A 20,803-nucleotide genomic window follows, 5' to 3' on the forward strand; every position below is an offset into this window, starting at 1 on the left:
ACTATGATTGGTCCTGAGGAAGAAGGCAGATTTTAGGAATGATTTTTTTTTCGGCTGACGAGATGGAAGCATATTTTTTAGGTGTAGAAAGTTCATGATGGGAAAAACCCGATTTTGAAAATGAAAGCCAAAAGAGTACCATGGACACTGCAAGGTTAGGGGTGAGGGGTAGGGGAGGCAGAGGGACTGGAATAGGACGCTGGCTGGGATGCTGGTGCTGAAGAGAGAAAGGGTCCTTCCCACACTCACCCCCCCCCCCGCCCCCCGCCGTCTCACTTGGAAGGTTGAAGAAAAGGTCTATAAAGATAACACAGAGAAATACTAATGCAGAGAGGGGAGAAGGAGAGGGGCCTCTGCTGAGAGAGTGAGAAGAGAGGTCAGCTGCAGGGGAAGACGGGGCAGGCGGGCTCCGCGTTCTGCGGCTGGAGGCGGGGTCCCCGCAGCGGGGGCAGGGCGGGCCAGGGATCCCGCAGGGGGCGATTCCAGGGCTGCCTGGCTGTGGAGCAGACACACTGAGCCCATAATCCTGGCCTCACAACCTTTCCCAGAAATACTAACAGCTTTGGAACAGGACTAAGACACCAGAAAGTCTGGGGATGGGTGAGGCGGGGACCACGGTAGGACAGGGTATGAGAGAAAGAGGAACAGCGCCTCACCAGCTGGACGGGCTGCGGGTGGCTAAACCGTGCCACGTAAAGCCGATGGTTTGCTGCTGTCTTTTCTAAACAACTGGGAAGCAGTCCTGTGAAAGTCTAGAACTGACTCATTTCCACCACCCAGATCTTTCTATCTACAATGTCTATGGTCTCTAAGGAAAAACAAAACTTAACTCTCTCTCCACTTTCCTTTGTTTGTCCTATGTAACTGTTTCCAGAGGTTCAAAAATCCCTCTTCCCCACCAACTTTAGACGCCCACCTCCCCTAGAAAAAGAAGCCGTGGCTTGCTGAAAGGGACCAATTCAAACACAATTTTCTAAATGTGGAGGCAAATTTATGGAGAGGAGGCAAAAATAAAAGAAGATGAAAAGACGCATTCTGTATCTTTTCTCTAGCTACTTAACTAATCTCTGAACGTTTTGAATGTAAATTAAGATTTGTTACTTTAAAAATCACTTGCGTGCTCTTAGAGCTGTCAGAAGAGCGCGGCTAAATCTTCGAATAATGAAGAAACACATACATGAGAGCTTTTTCTTACCGAAATATATCACGATGGTTTTTGATGTTCCAATCATATTCTCCTTTACTGACAAGTTCGAAGAATTCAGTTCTCCTCCTGCACGAAATCAAATGAAAAAAGGAAAGAAAATAAAAAAACCACCTGGAATGAAATTTCTCAGTCTTTGGAGTAACATAAACACATTTATGGAAAAATGTAAGACCACCTCAACCAAGTAACTTAATATTTGAAATCATGAGGCTAAAGTGCTATTAAAATAAATCACTATTTTAAAAATGTTGAGGCTTCAAGGAAAAGTCACAATCGTTTCTGAATGTATTTACAACAGAGGAGATTATCAAGCCATAAAACAGAAAACAGTGCGGCCCTGCATTTGGGATTACTTGCTGTGAAGCCCTGTGACACTTCCTGAAAGTCAGAGAAGGGAGGCAAGGACACATACAAAGCAGGAATAGTTCCAGAATGTTCTTTTATCTTTCAGCATAGAACTGAGCTGTATGATGATCCAAGATAAGGTAAACTCCCTGGTAGTAAATTCAGGACACTTTTATCGAGGTTAGAAAGTAACTATTTCACCATTTCAGTGCTTAAGCACATAGGCTGCGGACTCAGAAATAACTGTTTGAACAATGGCTCAGTCACCTCCTTGCTGTGCAACTTTGGAAAGCCACTTAACCTCTCTGAGCTTCAATTTCCTCATCTCTAACTTGGGGACTATATTTGCTGACTCATGTTACTGTGAGGACTAAACAAGATGATACATATAAAGTATTTAGCAGAGTGTCTGCACATTTTAAGTGCTGGATACACGTGTGTGGAAACACACTTGCAGACGTATAGATATGGAAAAAACAGGAAGGGAATCTTCTCAAGTTGTGAAAATAGGGTGATTTATTCCTATTTTCCAAACTTTCCTTTAACCTAGTTATATGACTTTTCATTTTTATAGTGAGAAAAGAAAAAAAAAATCACCATTTTGTTGTTTAAGAATCATTTCCCAAGGTTTCATTTCAACTTCTTGGCACTTCCTAACAAGAGTCTGTCTAAAGGATCCTGAAGTACCTTTCCCCAAGTGCATCCTATAAAATGCTAATCTTAGGAGGTGCTGTGATCCCACTGGCCAAGTGGATCTGAGAAATACTGCCTGTGTATACATTTCTTAGAGATTCACCACCCACACTAGTCTTTTGAATGCTCGGAGAAATACTGAGATAAAGAAGCCTAGCTACCCTTACTTAAGCACAGAATTCCATAGCACTGATGTTTTAAGGAATACACTTCGGAAAATACCACCAGGTCATTTATAGTGGAAATGAGAGTAGGATCCTAGACACTTAGTGCTGACCCATTGTAATTCGGGGGACAAGGGATGAGCTGCTTAGGGCTACCGGCTCTACTGTTTCTGGTCTGAAGTTCCCATTGCCAGCTGACCAGTGGTATGCACTTCTTGTCATCTGGTCAGATGGACTACTCCATTTACCTGAAAGAAGGCTGATCAGGAAGACAGGTAACTGACTTCCTTATTTGAGACACAAAGACAGGTCCTGGATCTGCCCCTTCAAGTGCGTACAGGTCAAGGCCATACCACAGTGGGATAATCTCCCCCCAAAACCTCATAGCACTCAGCAGAGCTGGCCCTGCACAGTCCCAGCTCCCCCCGCTTCGGGTGTGCAGGTATATGCACACCTTTTCTTTGTATAACTTGACTATCTTTTTCACTTGCCCACTCCCTTCTTTTGACCATAGTCATGCTTTTCTCACATTACCATCGCTGTCACTCACTAGCTGTACTGTCCTGGCCATGTGGTTCCACATTGCTGAGCCTCAGTTTCCAGCTTTGGGGTGAGAATTTCCGAGGTGTGTCCGGTGTTTGGTACTAGTAACTACTCAATCCCTGATAGCCACGGTTGATATGTAAATAACACTGATAGTATTACTTCCAACAGTGATGCACAGGAGACTAACAGGATTACATGGAGATTGAAGAGGTCATCTACTTCTTTCTTCTCCCTGAATGGAAATTAGTCTTCTTTTGAATAATTGTGGAGCAGAAAGTTTGGTTCAAAAAATGTTTATTGAACACCTACTCTGTGCCAATTCTTTACTAGGCTTTATGGACACAAGACATGGATGCAATTTGTAAATATCTCTGAGTTTAGCAGAGGCAATCAACAAATAAATTGGTAATCCCCCTTCAAATGTGATACTAACAACAGTACTAATGACACTGGGACTAGAGTGAGGGGACACTAGAGATAGGGAGACACTTTGGGCACAAAATTTAATTAACCCAAACTCAATAATCAAGACAAATAATATTTTAATGCAATGTCTTTAAAAATCAACATAAATACAAGAAAGTCCATGATGAATAAAATATCAAAAATTTAAATACAGACAGGATCTGACACCGCACTTGTATAACTCACCTCACTTGCTTCTCCCTAGTCCTCACCCTGAGGAAGCTAATAGTTATTGGGTCCTTACTATGTTCCAGGTAGACTTCCTGGGTTCTGTTACTTACTAACCACAGGACTCATCTTGGGTAGGTTATTTTTATTTAACCTTGCTGGGCTTCAGTTTTCTTATCAGTAAAGAGTAATAGTAAGAGGATCTATCTTGTTGGGGTTGGTGGGAGGATTCAATGAGAGAATTTATGTAAAACACTTAGTGGAGTGTCTGGCACACAGTAGAGGCTCAGTAAGGATTAGCTACTGTTAGGTAATAAGCTCGGAAGGGTTGAGTTCACTGCCCACAGCTGGTGAGTGGCAGAGCTGGGATACAAACCCAAGCTGTTGGGATAATGGCTGCCTCAGGCAGCCAAGACATGCCTAGGGTATCCTGGGAGCACAGAAGAAGGCACTTGGCTTAGCCTGGAGAGTCATGGAAGATCATAGAAGGCTTTCTGAAAGAGCTTGTCAGTCATCATCCCTGTCACCATAGGCACCTGGGTGTCTTTTCAATCCTATAAGTTATTCTAAGAAATCACTAGAATGCAATTTCCATGAGGACAATGGCCTGGCTCATTTTTGTTCACTCCTGAATCCCCAGTGACTCCAACAGTGCCTGACATGTACGAGAAGGTCGATAAATATCTGTTGACTTGATAAATGAATGAAAAGGATGATTTCAGAAAACTATTCATTTAAAAAAATATCTCTTCAGCCACTGGTTTCACCTAGATTCTAATTATTCTATGGTCTTCACAGTGGCCAGCTGAGGAGCTTAAAATTAAAAAAACCAAGAAACAAAAAATAAACCTAAAACCTGTTGAAGAAAAGCCCTGTCAGATTCTTGAAGACTAGATTCTAACTTGAACCAAGTGGACAACATAGCAAATGGTGGGAAATGTAGGAATACCATTCCCAACCAATGTCTGACTCTTCCTGCATAACTACGGGAACATCTGCTGAGAGGATATTCCACAGATGAGACAATATTTTTGATGTCAAGTGGAGGCATATTACCTAAGCAGCTAACTCAATATAGGAAAGAAGTTTTTTTTTTTTAATTGCAAATCTATGATATGCCAACCGAACAGCAGCAGAAGAATAAACTCCCCAATGATGAAAATTTCAATACCTAAAGTAGCTGGTGTAAATGTCTTTAAATCACCTGAATCCAGAATCAGTCATAGGCTTCACATCATATTATAAGAAAACTAGGTTCCACTGAAGCAGGACAAAAAGGAATATCCATTACCCCTAGAGTACGGTAGATCGAGGAGGGACAGGAGGAATATTTCCATACAGCTCAGGAAAATGTGGCATGCTAATTTTATTTTTTCTCCACTGACCAAAGTGTAGCTATTTCTTGATAGGTTCTATTTACTCTGGCATCCCAAAGTTTGACTCTCTCTCTCTATATATATATACATGTATATATCGATATATACTTACATATAGCTATGTAAAATTGCTGAGTCATAGAATGATTTCTATGTTTAATTTGAATATTCATTATAAATATAGACTATTAGAGGTATATGGAAACTTTGAAATAGAGTCTGCTGTAATTCTCTCATTGATGGATGAAGAAACTCAAGATGAAGTGATTTGCCCAGGGTCCCAGGGCAGTTGTGGGCAGATCTAGGTAGACTGGAGATTCCAGGTCCCTAGCCTCCCAGTTCTGGCCTCTGAGATAACCTTCTTTAACTGTGTGTAGCATGAACCTTGGGGGCCAAATAGCCTTGCATGCTGTGAGAATATGGAGACAGGGGCAGACCCTCCTTGTGAGATGTAACAGCACTGCAGGCTGCTGTACTAAGGAAGTACCCAGGACCGAGTACCATGGCAGGTACCAGAAGATGTCTTTCCATCAGCAACAAAGGGGTGCTTCAAAGAGCTGCGGATGGCCCAGACCAGGCTGGTGGTCTGCCACTCTAAGCGGTATATTTCTTACTTCCCCCTTAGCGATAATCATTACACAGCAATAATGTGAAATCCACTGTGCTTTTAAGAAACGAATTGGCCCATAAGGCTGCTCCTTCTAGCATCTGTATGTGTATGTGTATACAGATTATACGGAGTCAAAATCAGCATACATGAAACTATTGGAAATAGGAGTACTTTTAAAAACATGGAACTGATAAAACGAATACTTGAAAAATCCACAAAATTGTATAATACTCCCCGGATCCAGACTCCTCTGTCATGAAGAACCGTATCATTAACTTTTCAAGCAGATCACTGGGAACCTTGGTTTTCAAGGACAATGGCAAATACCTCAGCTAGTGAAAAGCAACTTACTGGAAAATCTCATTTATAATCAGATATGTTTTTATTAGGCTTTTATCCTGCTCTCCTGACATATGTTCCACTCAGAAAAATAGCAGTCTTTAAAAAAGCATCATTTGAACAGAACAGCTAAAATTACCCTCAAAAATAATTCTAAAGATCGGTTACCAGTCACCCATCACCACACTGAAAATCTGTCTGGCTTGTAAATTATCTGTAAGGCACCTTTTATTTGTAAAGTGAGAAATCACCAGTCCTGTGTATATTTTAATCAGGAATATTTTGGTAAATTTATGTAACTCTGCATGTATATATGTACACATATTCTTTATCTGTCTATTTACCGAGCTGTCCTGAATCTCCTAGAAGTCTAGGGAGGTTAGGAAGGCTTTACTGCCAGGGTGGCAAATCATCACTGTGACTCTCCTGCAATTTCAACTCCAGAATTATCAGACAGGGTGGCAGGAGTGTGTGGTGGATGGGGTGGAATGGGGACAGGGGAGGAGAATTTTGTCCTTTCAGGATTCTTACAGCTCATTCAATAGGCAAACCACGTATCTGCCATTGATTGCTAAATGCAGATTCTGGAGAGACTTCTGGACTTCAGGCGTAAAAGCACCAGAGAGGAATAATACGTTAGTAGGCAGATGTTAATTCCCGTAATTATGACTAAAGGAAAAAAAGTCTTATATTTAACTTTGAAAGTGAACTGTCTCCCTGTGTTAGACTAACAGTGATAACACAAGGGCCAGCTAAGAACCTGACTGAAATTACCTGTTAGATGCTATGCTGTTACTGACAGCATAAATAAAATTGGCAAATGCAGGAAATGAAAAGACTAGAATGACTCTCAATACTGAAAATGGCAGAAAATTAGACCATACAGGGCCCTAACCATTTGTTCAGTTGATCCATAACTTCCAGACCAAGCAGTGGTTCAAGGCATTGCTAGATGGCATGTGCCCCAGTTGCCCCTGCGTTTACTTGGCCCGTGGCACTCCTCCCGCAGTGGTATGACTCTTTTTTCACTTTTCCACTGGGCTCCGAGTCCCTGAAGATAAGAATTATGCCTTATCTGCCTGCGCATCCCCAGTGCGAGCACAGTGCCTGGCATAAAGAAGGCATCAATAAGTGTTAGTGTTTGAATGTCTCATGCTTTATTCAGCTGTAGTATCGTGTGGACAGGGTATGTAAAATGCCTTGATATGCATCAAAAAGTACCAAACTACTTCTTCTATTAACCTGCCACAGTGTTTGTTGTTTTAATATTAGAGTAATTTCCATGGGTTAATTCATCAGCTCTGTTAAAATACAAGAATGTCTGGAAAAAAACAATGGGTTAATCCTTGTAAGTCATTACATCTTACTATGCATTAATTTATCCTCTTCCTTTCCAATATGGGGCTAGTTGGGTGCAGGCTACTGTGGAGGCTGGAAACACTGAACATAGAGGGGTCAATAAACATTGTTAAATGATGAATGAATGAATATTCCTGTCTGCATAGCAGTAGAAACATTTTTTGAGGTCCTATTGTATTTTATAACGTAAATTGTTCTAGGTATTAGTCTAATTTTAAAAGGATGGTCAAACTATAACTCCCACCAATCTAGGATAATTTAGTACATTTTGCTGTCATCATGAGATGCTTTTGAGAAATGCTACTTATTGCATCCCTTTGGAAAGACAAAGAAGCCATTAGACTGAGCATTTTCCATAATTGCTGATGAATGTTTGTAGAGCACAAAGGGAAATGAAAAATCTTCAATTTGAAGACTAGCCTGATTAATTTTAAAAGCCAACCAGAAAAAGCATTGAGCACCCAAATCGATTTATAAAATCTGAATTCTTGGTTAATTCTCCATTTAAATGGTGATCTGAGGCAATGTGGCATGGAGACACAAGCATAGACAGCTTGATGACTTTGAGCAAATTACTTACCCTAAGCCCAGGGATCTTTATCTATAAGGTGGGGATAACAATATCGACCTTGCAGGTTGGTATGAGAATTCACTGTCAAAAAGCTAATATTTTGAGAATTTATAATGCCAGGCAGTGTGTCAGGTTTGGGGCCTCTAAGAGTGAGCTAAAGAGTAAGACGCCTGCATTCACAGTGCTCCTGTTGTAGGGGTGATACAGGCAGACACTGCAATGCCTGGAACAGTGCTGGGCATGGAGCAGGTATCTGGTAGGTGAGCCACATAGTATTGTGCGGTCACAACCTGTTGGGGACGAATGCTGAACTATTACTGCTACCTGATAGCAACAGCTTCCACGACTGTATTAAAGCTAAAGAACTGTCAACTTCTGATGTCCCATCTTAGCTCAACTACAAACAGGGAGCCTCTACTTGCAGTCTCGCCCCCCCTGGTGAGACTCCTGGTACTCTCACCTGGAACCTCCACCCCGCCCCCACCCTGTTGGTGATGTTTTCTGCAGTTAGTTGAATTGTGATTGGCCTGCTACCTAGAGGGTTTGCAACTGGCGTTACCACTGCCTCTGCGCCCAAGTGTCCCCAGAAGTGGCCTCAGTTTCCTCTTTAGGACTCTTAAACTGACAGACAGCTGTGAGAGAATGGTAGAGTAGTTAAAAGCATTTTGGAGTCCAAATATTTGGTTCCAATCTCAGCTTTACCATTTAACACAGCAAGCAATTTACTGAATCTCTGCAAACCTGTTTCCTCATGTGTATGAGGTCAACAATAGTACCTGCTCTGACAGAACTGTTCCAAGTCTTAAATGGGATAATGTGTACATAAAGCTCTTAAACAGGTACTCAGGAAATTTTAGGCGTTGTTTTTATTACTAATTTTAGAAGATGTATAGGTCATCTTTGTTGACTTACATGCAGACAAATAGTACAGGGCATTTGTGAAATCTCTTTAAAGTTCTAACACTTGTAATTTTGGATTTCTCTCTTTGTCTACCCCAGCAAGTGCCATCTTGTATGGTCCAAATTTTATTACATTTTCTGGCTGAATAATTCTTTTCTTTATAAGGTATTTCAAAGTATCAATGTTATCAAATTTAAATTACTTAAATTACTTAAATTTTAACTATTTAAGTTGCCAAGTTATCTTTCACATTGGTAATCTCCACAAGGACTTCAGAAGATCGGTCTGGGTGATGGGCCTGTTCCCATGTTGCTGACAAGGAAACCAAGGCAAAGAGAGATTAAGTGAGTGACTCTCTCAAAGTTACACGGCTGGTTACCAATAGGGTATATCTAATTCCTGCTTGAGATGCTGAAATTACTATTTAATTATCAAAGCCATATTCACTGCAGGAACTCAGAAACAGGCACAGAAATCAATTTCAGGAACTCATTCAGCAGTAACTGGAAAATGTTTTCAATGAGTTGGAAAATCAGACTGAAGAATTAACCCCCAGACTTAGGTTGTAAAGCCTAGAAACCTCACACTGAGGTTTTGTTTGATTTTTTGTTGTTTAAACTTGTGAATGCTGCTTTCACCCATCATTTGTAGTATAAAATCCCCAGCATACCCAAAGCCATTAGAAATTAAATTCACAAGTTTTTGTGGTTGTTTTTAAAGGGGTTCCACATTTCCAGGAATCTTACTTTTTTTTTTCCCCCTTATGGCGCATGGCAGGAAATCCTGCCTCTAGGAATAAGTCATAACCTGCCTCCAAAAGCCCTGGACCTTCTCCCTGCCTGCCTCGGCCCTTTCTAGAATGAATTCCACCTTCGAAGGGGAGGAAAGCTGTGAGCGCTGACCTTAACTGTACCAAAACTTCTGATTTGAGTAATCAGGGCAGAAGAACGAAGGATAATTCAAACTTCTAGAAAGTGTACAGGGTGGCCTCACAGCCTCTTGGCCACCTTTCTTCAACCATTGCTGCTCCAACTAGCACCACAGCTCCTGCCTCAGCTGCCCTGAGCCTCACTTACTTCCCGCCCTGGCGCTACTCTGATCCCACAAGGCGGATGGGGGAATGGCTGTAGGAACTCCCACCCTTCAGGCATGCATGTCCTGGAAACGTGTGGGAGCTTCCACGTCCTTGGAATAGCCTTGGCTGATGGAGGCCGGAGGCTTGTGGTTAAGCCTGAGGTACAGCACACAAGACTTTTCAGACAGTCCCTGCAGGATCAAGCCCAACTGACCACAGTGGTGACCCACAAGGGACTGTATCTTTACAATGGCGTCCCTGGCTTTGCTTTGGGAGAGGAATGGGCACTCACACTGGTTTTCATATTAATCCGAATAATGTACACCTGGGAAGGTCGACCAGTATCACCATGTAATGCATCCCCAACTCAAATGACAACTACTTATTGATTCTTCCATTAGAGAAGGAATACAATGATTACGGAAAAGCCTCAAAACAGGAGATGTGGGTTCCAGCTCAGCCACTAATTAGTTAAATGACCCAAGGTATACTATTTAACCTTTTTGAGCTTAGTACCTGATCCACAAAATAAAGGAGATGAATTGGACATCTTTTCTAACATCCCTTCCAGTTCTACAACTGTATATTAGTGAAATAAAAGCAACTGGGAGACAGTCTGTAGTAGCTGCTTTTCCCCTCATGAACCGTAGGGATTGTTGGGCTGGAAAAATGGAAATACTTTAATGCAACGTTAGACAGGCAAGAGAATCTGCCTCCTGAAGGTGTAGATTAGAGAATGAGCTGCTATACAGAACTTCAACAAACAATAATGCTGACAAAGAGAACAAGCCAGCTTCTCTGGGAGTCAGCAAACATTAGCAGGGGCTGCAGCATTAAGAGCAGAGTAATGAGAAAAGAAGTTGCAACCAACTTCCTTGACTGCATTCCAGCGGTCACTCACTGACTCGTCACATCCCTAACAGGCCTTGATAAATGGACTCTGACTGTTGAAATTCTTTTCTCCCTTAGAAGTTACTTGGAAACTTGGCTTGGGAAAATGCTTCTACTCTGAGAAAAATAACACAGAATCCTGCAAGTGTCAGACACAGGAAATAAGAATATTAAAGGGACAAACAGGCTTCCATAAATAACCAATCAAGGAGCATCAGTTCAGAAAAAGATGGATGATCAGGATAGTTAAGTCAAAATGATGGCCACAAAACATGTGAACTAAATAGGCTATAAGGAAAATGAGGTTGTAGACGTCACCATTTATAAGACATATGAGACATTTATAGGATAGAAGACATTTATGAGACAGATAACATAGGTAGTATTATCTCTATTTTATGCATGAATAAGAGAGGCTCAGAGAGGCAAATAATTTGTCTGATGACACACAGCTAGGTAGTGTGAGCTGGGATTTTTACTTTTTAAATATATTTTAAAATTAATTAAAATTTATATTTATCAAAGTAATACATGCACATAGTTAACAAATCAAACAGTACTAAAAAGCATATAATCAAATAAAGCAGTGTTTTTCGTATTGCTGTCTTATTGTTCTTTGACCGTATTTCCCAGTGCTTCCATTTGATTTTTATTTTGGCCATCATGTTTTTAATTTCCAGCAGCTCTTCCTTCTAGAGTTGCTCCTATTATTATATTTTTAAACATCCTGTTCTTATTTCATGGAGGCAATAGGTTAGCTCTCTAAGGATGTTAACAATAGTTTTTTGTTTTTGTTTTCTTCCTCTCCCTGCCTTACCTAAATTCCATTTATTTTCTGTTTGTATTGGCCTCTGTTTCATATGGGAGGCTTTCATTGAATGTTCTGTGATCCTTGGTATCTGGGTGTAAGTGTGAGGCTTTAAAAGGCTAAGCAGGAGTTGTGGATGTGTGTCCCACACACAGGTTGCATGGGATATATTTAGACTAAAATTTTTTTCATTGTTTATCTGAAGTTCAAATTTAACTGTCCTTCTTGTATTTCCATTTGCTGAATCTGATTACCCTGGGTGTGTGTCTTATAGATTGTGGGCTCTGGGTGACTAGGCTGTTGGCTCCGGGTTTCAATTCAGAGACTTGTTCCATTTTACTTCATCCCCAGCTCTGAGCTCTGCATCTCACCCACACCTTGAACTTTTCTCATTCCATGGTGCTTTCTTTCAGAAAGCAGAGAATAAACCCATGGCCTTCAGAGAATACTCTCCAGAGAATAAACCCATGGCCTTCTCCAGAGATAGAGGAAAGGGAGTTATCTGGCTAGGCTGGTGGAGAACTTTGTGGGCTCTGAGTGTTCTGAAAACTGGCTTTTAGTAATCTCATCTTAAGCTTTGAGTGTCACATTCACTTTTCACAGTACTTTTTGTCTCTAAGCCCCAAGCATGGTTCTGCAGGGCAAACTGGCTTGCTTCTCAGAGTGGTCCTCCCCTACAGGTCCCACTTTCCACTCTGCTCTGCTAGATCAGTTACCATTTGTTAGTTGACCTTCCATCTTCCACAAATGCATTGACATCTCTTATCAGTCCTTGTGGGCCCTCTCCCTTTCTCCATGCAGATTTATGCCTTTCCAGTTTTTCTTTTAAATTTATCTGGTGCCATTTCAGTGGAGTTTCAGAAGGGAGAAGACATAGACACTTGGACTCAATACACCAGGTTTAACTAGAATGCCAGAATGAGACTTAAATACAGATCAATATAATTCCAAAGCCTCCACTCCTTCCACTGTACTATATGACAACCCATTCACCAGTGACCAACCATGAATACCTGTGGCATAGACTATCAGTTGTCTACGCCAATGTCTCTCTTCCCTTTCTTTCTTAGTAATAGAACCCCTAGTCTTTAACAGGGCATATAACTACCCAAAATAAAGCCTTCCTTTTTAACCTTCCTTCAACCTAGGGATGGCCAAGTAACTAAACTGTGACCCATGAAATGTAAGTGGAATTGTTACATGAAGCTTCCAAAAAAACTCTCTTAAAAAACAACTTGCGTCACTTTTGGCCCTTTCTTTTTAGTTCCTTCCTTCCTTCTGGTAGCTGGAATGTGGACATTATGCCTGGAGCTTGAGTAGCTCTCTGGGACTAAGGGAGAAACCATGTGTGGAAAGTGGCAGTACAGAAAGATAAAGTAGCCTGGGTCCCTGGTGACTCAGTGTAGCTACTCTACCAGCTGGAGGTGGCTTCTCTCCAGACTTCTTTTATATGACAAAAAAATAAGCTACTATTATTTTGGGTTTCCTGTCCCTTACAATTGAATCTAATTCTAACTGATGCAATGCCAAAGGGCCGTAAGATCCAAAAGGAGTGACATAGGCTTCCTGGAAAGGGTGGTAGAAGACAGTCCGGCCAGAAGGGGAAGTGAAGCAACAGGACCCACGTAGGAACACTGGTATGACTGGGGCGCAAGGGGCACTGCATAACGTGTTTTCAAAGGGTAACATGTAAACCAGTCTGGCTGGAGTAGACAAATCATGCAGGAGAGAAGTGGAAGATGAGAATGAAAAGTGGTTGGGGGCAGACTATGGAGAACCTTGAAACAGGCGAACCAAGTTTAGAGGTTGCTTTGAAAGCAGTGAGACCACTGAAGGCTCTCCAGATGGGAGCTGGAGATATGTGTGTGGAATGTGAGGGAGAGTAGAGTGAAGAACTTCAGGGTCTTCAATATAACAATACGGAGGTGACACAGAGCTGAGGCCAGGGGAGTGAGTCTAAGCAGAGTAGAGAAGGAAGAACACAGGTTCAAGAACTCACATGTTGGTGCAAGGAGAAAAGAAAATTATAAGGGATCCAGAAAAGGAGAGAAGAAGGCATGTGGATGTTGGGGAAGAAAAGAGAGTAGAAATTGACAATGAGAAGTCAGCAAACCTTCCAGTGTCTCCAAGAAGCTAGAAAACATCAGAAATAAGTAAAAGACATTGAATTTGGGGACAAGGAAATCTCTGGTGACCTCTGAACATCCAATGTTTTGCTGTGGATGCTGCTCTTCAAAGTGCAAATGGGTGTTAGAAGAACAAAGTTACTAATGTGCTCCATTTATTTTAAAAAGTGGACAGGAAATGAAAGGTAAACTGAAAAGCAATTAAAGACCATGGTGTTAAGTTGAAGAATTTTTTAAGGAAGGGAAGTTGCCTGGTCTTTAAGATAAGAGAAAACTGCGTATCAGTGAAGGAGGAGCTCACCAAACTGCCCAAAGAGGTGGTACCTGGTGGAGCAGCTGTCGCAGGAATCAAGAGGGGTGGAACCGCCAGCTCAGGTGGAGGCCTGAGCTTTGGGAAAGAGGGGATGGCTCTTCTGACAAAGAGAGCTGGAGGAGAGGCAAGGAATGAGGGCTTGGATTTCCCGTCATTCTTTCAGCACCAAATCTTTTTCATTAGCACCGTCATCACCATTAGAGATCTGACCCCAAATAATCGTCTGAAACAGCAATCTTTGCCAGTCTCTAAAATTAAAATGGCTGTCACTTAGTTTCAGTCAAGAGTCCCCAAAACAGGCTCATAAAACAGAAGAAAGATATAAATCTTGTGACTGTAGCCCTGATTGTCTTGTTTCATAGACACCACCTTCCTGAAGTTCTTTTAGATGAGGGAAAAAGAAACAACAAAAGTTTAGCTCATTTACACATTGATATCAGTGCTAGAATAACAGGCACCCCCCAATACAGACCTGAAAATTAATTACAGGATGAAACTTTAGATATCCATTTGTCAAGTAGATCATATGCCAATACCTACTCAAAGTACAGCGTGAGGTCTGTTGCCAGTATTGACTGCTTCAAAAGCTGCATAAGGTCACTGTATTCCTTGGAGGACAAATTAGCAAAGATGTTGTGACCCTGGAACGAGAAAGTAAAAAGTCACGAAAGACAACATTCAATCTGAGCTTGGTGACTACATGTTTTTTCTATATACTTTTTTAAAAAAGGTCTAGAAACATGATAAAATCATTTTTAAAAAGTTTAATGACATTTTGTGCAACTACACACAGATTCCCTGGCAAACACAGCAAAGCCAGAAGCGCAGTCATTTTTGAAGAGGACTACCAAGGGACACTTTATTATGTCTAGTCTTGAAGAGAAAACTGAAAAATGTTTGAACTTATAAGGATACATTTGTGCCAACACTCCATTTAACTGCCCATTTCCTGTGGAATTACTGAGCAGAGAAGGTGACAAAACTTTGGGGAATCTTTCTGACCCCAAAATACATACTAGTCTTACTAGTAAAGACTTAAGTTGGCATTTTGGAGGTACCTGCTACGGCAACAAATGACTTCAAGGAAGAGAAAAAAACATTAGACCAGTGGGACTCAAACAGGGGTGATTTGGGTGATGCGCGCTTCTGGCAATGCCTAGAGTCATTTTTATCGTCACACTGATGGCATCTAGTAGGTAGGGGTCAGGGGTGCTGCTAGGCACCCCACAATACACCAGACACTCCCCACAACAAAGATTTACAACATGACAATACCACCAAAGTTGAGAAACCCTGTGTTAAATTGTAAAGATACATCTGGATGAAGTGTGTGAAATTCAGTGAATAATTACTGAGTAGCTAGAATGTGTAAGATATTGCTCTTTTCACAGTAGGGTTCTAAAGATGACTTTTGCCTGGAACAACTTGCAAATCCAGCTGTATCTCCATACCTTTGAAAAGCACACTTCTTTTCATCCAAACTTTTTAACTACACCAGACAGCTCCACAGTGTTTTTCGTAAAGGGAAAAAACTTCCTGTAAAGTGACTGACAATTCACTTAATTTGCTTCAAAAGTCAGGACTTTTCATTTATCAGGTTTTCATAGTATGAAATATGAACTCATAAACATGTGGTCTGAGAACTGGACCAGTTTTAAACCTAGTGTTGAGACCTGGAAAATGGTGCAGAAGGAAAGCAGTGAAATGACTGCCTGGGAACATTTTCCAATGAGAGGCAAATTAATTCTTTCAGAGAATCAGAATATCAATTAGTAAATTACTACCTACCAGGCACCAGATGATAATCTGCTCCCTTGAGTTAATTTATCTCATTGGGTGAGCCCACCACTCCTTAAAGACTAGAGTATATTGGTTCCACCTGGGACCAAGTCCAATATTAATAATAATTTTCAAATGAACTCTTCAAACCCTTAATTCAGCCATTAGGAAGAAGACAAATAACTGAAGGAATGCCACACCGTAATTCTGCCCAGGTTTCTTTGCCTGAGCCCTGCCCCGAGGATCAATCACAGGCCAGTGTACTGAGGCCTGGGAAAAAGCGGTTGGAAGCTCTGGAAAAGTCATCCTCTAGATTCAGCCACATGGCATGCATTTCTCAGGGAAAGAAATACAGCTATCAGGAGCAAGTTACAGTAAAATCCAATGTGAAGTCCGGGAGAAATCTGGCCTGAATTGGGACTCTTGATTGTGTCGTGAGAGCGCGCATTCTACTACTTTTAAAGGACATGTAGTAACTAACACAATTTATAGCTAACAGAGTGACAAAGCTAGCTGGATCAGCTATAATAATAACAATAACAACAACAACAACAACAACAATAATAATAAAGGGTCAATTGCAATCAGTGTATGGTTTACATGCAAACTGGCCTTCTACTATGCCTCAAGGGTATGTTCTCTAAAAAGGATCAGTCTCCCTAAAACACTACTCGTTGTTTAGGGAGAAGTGGTATTGATGAAATGAAAACCAAAATGTGGATAAAGAAAGGTCTGGAGCAACTGTCCTCAGGCCGTCTAACCACTCCGTGCCTCTGCATTAGTCGGAGAGTGGGGTGGTAAGGACACCTGCATTTTAGCCTTTCTGATGGGCCTGATGGGAAGGGAGGGGGCTGGGAGGAAGCACCAGGGCGGGGCCTGCACACACCAGTGCCTGGTGCCGTTACTGCTATTCTGCGTTCTTCAGAGAGAACCCCGGAGTGAAGTGCAACTGATGTATCTCCTTTGTAGGAAGACAGATTCTGAGTTAGTGGGGTTTGTTTTCCTGGGGAGACAAACAAATGACCTTCTGAGAAAACCGTGACATCCTGTTTATAATCCTGTTTACAAAGGTGGAGATGTCTGGGGTCAGGGGTGTAAACCCATTATGTTACCAGTGTAGAAAATGTAATCTGATCCCCAGTTCCTCCTGTCCCTATTTCTCTCCTCCACAGCACGCAGCTAAGATGTGGCTCTCGTAGGAGAATTCCAGAACCACAGATGCTGGGATACTGGTTTCTGTCAGAGTTACTGAGAGCCTAACCCTTGGTGTTTCTTTCCCAACTGAAAATACATCTCTCCTGGCGGGTTTGCCTTCCGCAGCTGTGCTCAGGTTCCGGAGTGCTGACTCTCCTTTATAGGGTCGAGGAAGGCTTTGGTGGTATTGCAAAAGACATGCTTTCTCGAGATAGGCTGGAGGAAAAAAACCTCCATATTTAATGATGCTATTCCAGCGAAGCAGGGCCTTAATGATGATAATAATAATAATTAATGGCACAGCTAGAGAACTGACAAATAATGGGGAACAGATGATCCCTTCCTGGCCTCAAAAAAAGAAAAAAGCCTGTACGCCTGCAGAAAATTAAACAGACCCTTTCCTGGCAATTTCAAACTCAGACACCTCAGCCAGAGTCAGTTAGCGGTTTTCCTTTTTCTCCGTGGAGAGCTAAAAGTATAAAAGACCGACTACTTCCAGCTCCTGCAATGCTGCATGAAGTAAAACAAGCATATGGCCTCAGCCCTGGGTCTCAAGTCTAGCTGTGGTTCTCACTTTCAAATTGGTCCCCCCAGCAATTTTAAGTTCTGTTCTCTTTTATAGGTTTCTCAATTATGCTAATAAAGTGTGACTTTCTCACCCTGTTTCTGCTTCTACCATCTTTTAAAATGGGTTTCATAAAATGGAAATGTTGGGCCACTCACTACTTGGATCTGTTAGTGGCTTCTCTACCCTTAAGAAAGGTAAGATCATGCTCTGGTGACAAGCTGTAGGCAGTTTCCACCGCTAGGTGAATCTGAAAAGCCTTCTAGTCAATAATAAACCCAAATGAAATCAGCTCAGGGAAAATTTGAACAGGATCCTTGGCATCTGAAAGAATTTTTTAAAAGCCACAAAGAAAAGGTCCAATAGTTCCAATTTTCTGTATCAACCTGCAGCACTGCAAAGAAAGATAAGGAGGAAACATCATTGGTTTTCAGTCAAGGGGAGAAGCAGAACATAGGTCTGTACCTCGCTTTGAAGGATCATCACGGCATGGTTGAAATGGTGATGCTCTAAGGTAGCGGAGGTTCCATAGAGCTGGGCCAGGGCAGAGCCACTCCTGAAAGAGGACAGAAGCATGAGTGACCAAGGCCCTTCTCCTGTCAGTGATACCTATGCAAAGGACCGTGAGCAGATACATTCTCAGGTAACTGCTTGTGTCATTCACAAATCTGTTAACTAAACTTTTGGGAAACTTCTATGTGTTCGGCTGGATGCTGTGGATGATTTGACCATGAAAAAGACTGCCCACGCTGCTAAGAAATTTACATGCTAGGAAGGGAGATGAGATGTGGTTAAGGGAAAATAGTGCACAGAGCATACAATACAAATCCCCTAGACAGTGCTCCAGGTCCAGTCAAAATGCTCTGGATGATGTGAGGACAAGAGACATAATTCCTGGCTCTGGGGATCAGGGCTGACTTCACGAGCTAAACCTTACAAAGCTTCTGAGTGTCCAGAACGAATGTGGTACACCAGATATATTTGCTGCTCCATGGGAAAAGACCTTGTGAACATTTTGAACCCACTGAATTGACTTTACATGTAATGTTGACAAGCTTCCACTATGGTTTTCCAGTCCATGGTCATACTATGATATCTCAGTGTTGAACTCTGGAAAGTTCCCTGGCTTGGAGTCAGACCTCAACTTTGGGTAATAGCCATGGGTAGTTACTCAGTTGCTTTAAGAATCAATTTTTTGTCTCTAAAATTATGATAATACTCTCTACGTCACTTGTTAGTTATGAGAATACAATACAATATTTGAATGTGCCTATCATAGTGGCTGGCAGGTAGTAGACTATAGCCTACACTAATTATTAATCAACAATTAAAACACATAGATATGTCCATTGTAAAGCAATAAAATATTAATTGATACTTGAAAGGATTATTTTGAATTATCTGTAAATTTTGCTTATGTAGAACAACCTATTCCTCAACAATGTCAGTTTGGCAAGTGTTTATTTTAAATGTTTCAGGGTGTTCATTGCTAACTCTTTTTTTTAAACACCTTTATTGTGGTATGGTTCCTGTACAGTAAACTACACATACTTCAATTGTACAATCTGATGAATTTTGATAAATGTATACACCCATGAAACCACCACCACAATCAAGATAGCTAACATTTCCAACACTCCCCGAGAAGTGCAATTTTCAAGTTCCCAATTTATCTCTTCCCACTCATTTTAACCCCTGGTAACCATAAGTTTGTTCTCCATGTCTTTGAGTTTGTTTCTGTTTTGTAGATAAGTTCATTTATGTCATTGCCAATTCTTTTGAAGTAGGATTTAGAACATCTTCTGAGTTGAGAGACATCCTGAGAATCCTATGGTTTAAAGGACAGTCATGGAACTCTGGCTGAGAACCCGTGTAGATCCTTGTGTCCCTTCTTGCTCATTGCAGGGAGTTTAGACATTGAAAGGGCAATTTGGCCTCAACTTGGAAACGCTGGAAATTGCCAGCTCACAGTCTGCCCTGCTAGCGAGAGGAGCAGAGACTGCATTTAATGCAACGTGAAAGATTTCAGTCATAAACTGCCCTCTGGGTCCAGCCTGAAGCAGCCCAAGGTTATGGCCAGTTTAGGGCCCCAGGGGACCTGTGATCCTTGGAAAGACTCAGAGCAGACCACATGTTGGAAGAAAACAGCAGGGTTAAGGATTATTAGGAATAGGATTAGTAAGGAGGGTACTGATTTTAATCAGGTAGTATGATTTCTTTAAATCTTGCCTTAATCTGTATCATTTAATAAGTGAAAATTTGTTAGGCTAATCTTAGTAATCAGTGATTGATATTTAATGTTAGTTACTATTTTTCTAATATGGAGTTCATTTTTATGAAAGTACATTTTTCAAAATGCACACTGTATTGTTTTAGCTGTATTTGTCTTGGCTTTTGAAATTCTAGGATATTTCATATGCATATCACATCCAAATGTCTGGCATGGAGTAGTTGCTTAAAAAAACATTAGCTGCTTGGCTAATAAGGTTGTGGTGGTATGTCTAGAGATTAGAGTTCAAATTGGAAGGCTGACAGTAATAAGTGTGTTAACACACTTTATAATAATGTTATGAATAATAATAGCTCTCATGAGTAAGTACCGATGATGCACTAGGCAACGTATTAACACCTTAATACATTATTTCATCTAGTCCTGACAACAACCATGAAATAGGTATTATTTTCTGATTTTACAGATAAGGAAACCAAGGCTCAGAGAAGTTACGCTACTTTTCCAAGGTCACAAAGCTAGTAAGTACCAGTTCTAGGTTGGAAACCAAGTTTTGAAGCTTTTTCTCATTACATAATGAGAAAGCTAATTATAACTTACACATTTCTGATATTCAGTTCTCCATTTTTGCCAAGCTGCTTGCCATCAATGAAAGAAGATTTCAAAATTGAATTCTAAGTTTTACTAGTATAACTGCTCATCACAGGCTCAGGTTCCTGTGATTTGTTTCTATTAAACGGCCACACCAGATGTGCCCAGTTACTGGTATGAATCCTGGTAACAGAGTCATTGTTGCAAAGTAGGATCAGGATGCAAAATTTTTATCCCTTCCTGTATCACATTAGCAGAACTCACAAGGTTAAATCAGCTAGACGACCACAAATCACGAAATATTTTCCCTTTTCAGGATGAGTAGGATGTTTCCTCCTTCAACCAGGGGAGACCTTATGCTGCTCATCCCCTCTCCCTCAGATCCACATGGATTCAAAACTGCTGTGTTTCATAGGAATCTCAAGGTGTTTGTGCAAATGCATCCAACCATCCTCGGTTTAAACATCTTCATTCTCATATTCCCTCT

At 41.2% G+C, this 20,803-nt stretch overlaps 1 protein-coding gene across 1 annotated transcript in view; it reads right to left on the minus strand.

The window, feature by feature from the left end:
• Positions 1–20,803, minus strand: part of PDE11A (phosphodiesterase 11A) — a 327,882-nt gene that overhangs the window by 37,370 nt on the left and 269,709 nt on the right. The window contains exons 14-16 of the mRNA XM_032479754.1: positions 17,961–18,051; positions 14,498–14,598; positions 1,196–1,273 (exon numbers count right to left, since the gene is read on the minus strand). Coding sequence (XP_032335645.1) covers positions 1,196–1,273; positions 14,498–14,598; positions 17,961–18,051 — 270 coding nt within the window. The remainder of the gene's footprint in view (positions 1–1,195; positions 1,274–14,497; positions 14,599–17,960; positions 18,052–20,803) is intronic.

The sequence above is a fragment of the Camelus ferus genome, chromosome 5 (assembly GCF_009834535.1).
Source record: "Camelus ferus isolate YT-003-E chromosome 5, BCGSAC_Cfer_1.0, whole genome shotgun sequence".
Classification (NCBI taxonomy): Eukaryota; Metazoa; Chordata; class Mammalia; order Artiodactyla; family Camelidae; genus Camelus; species Camelus ferus.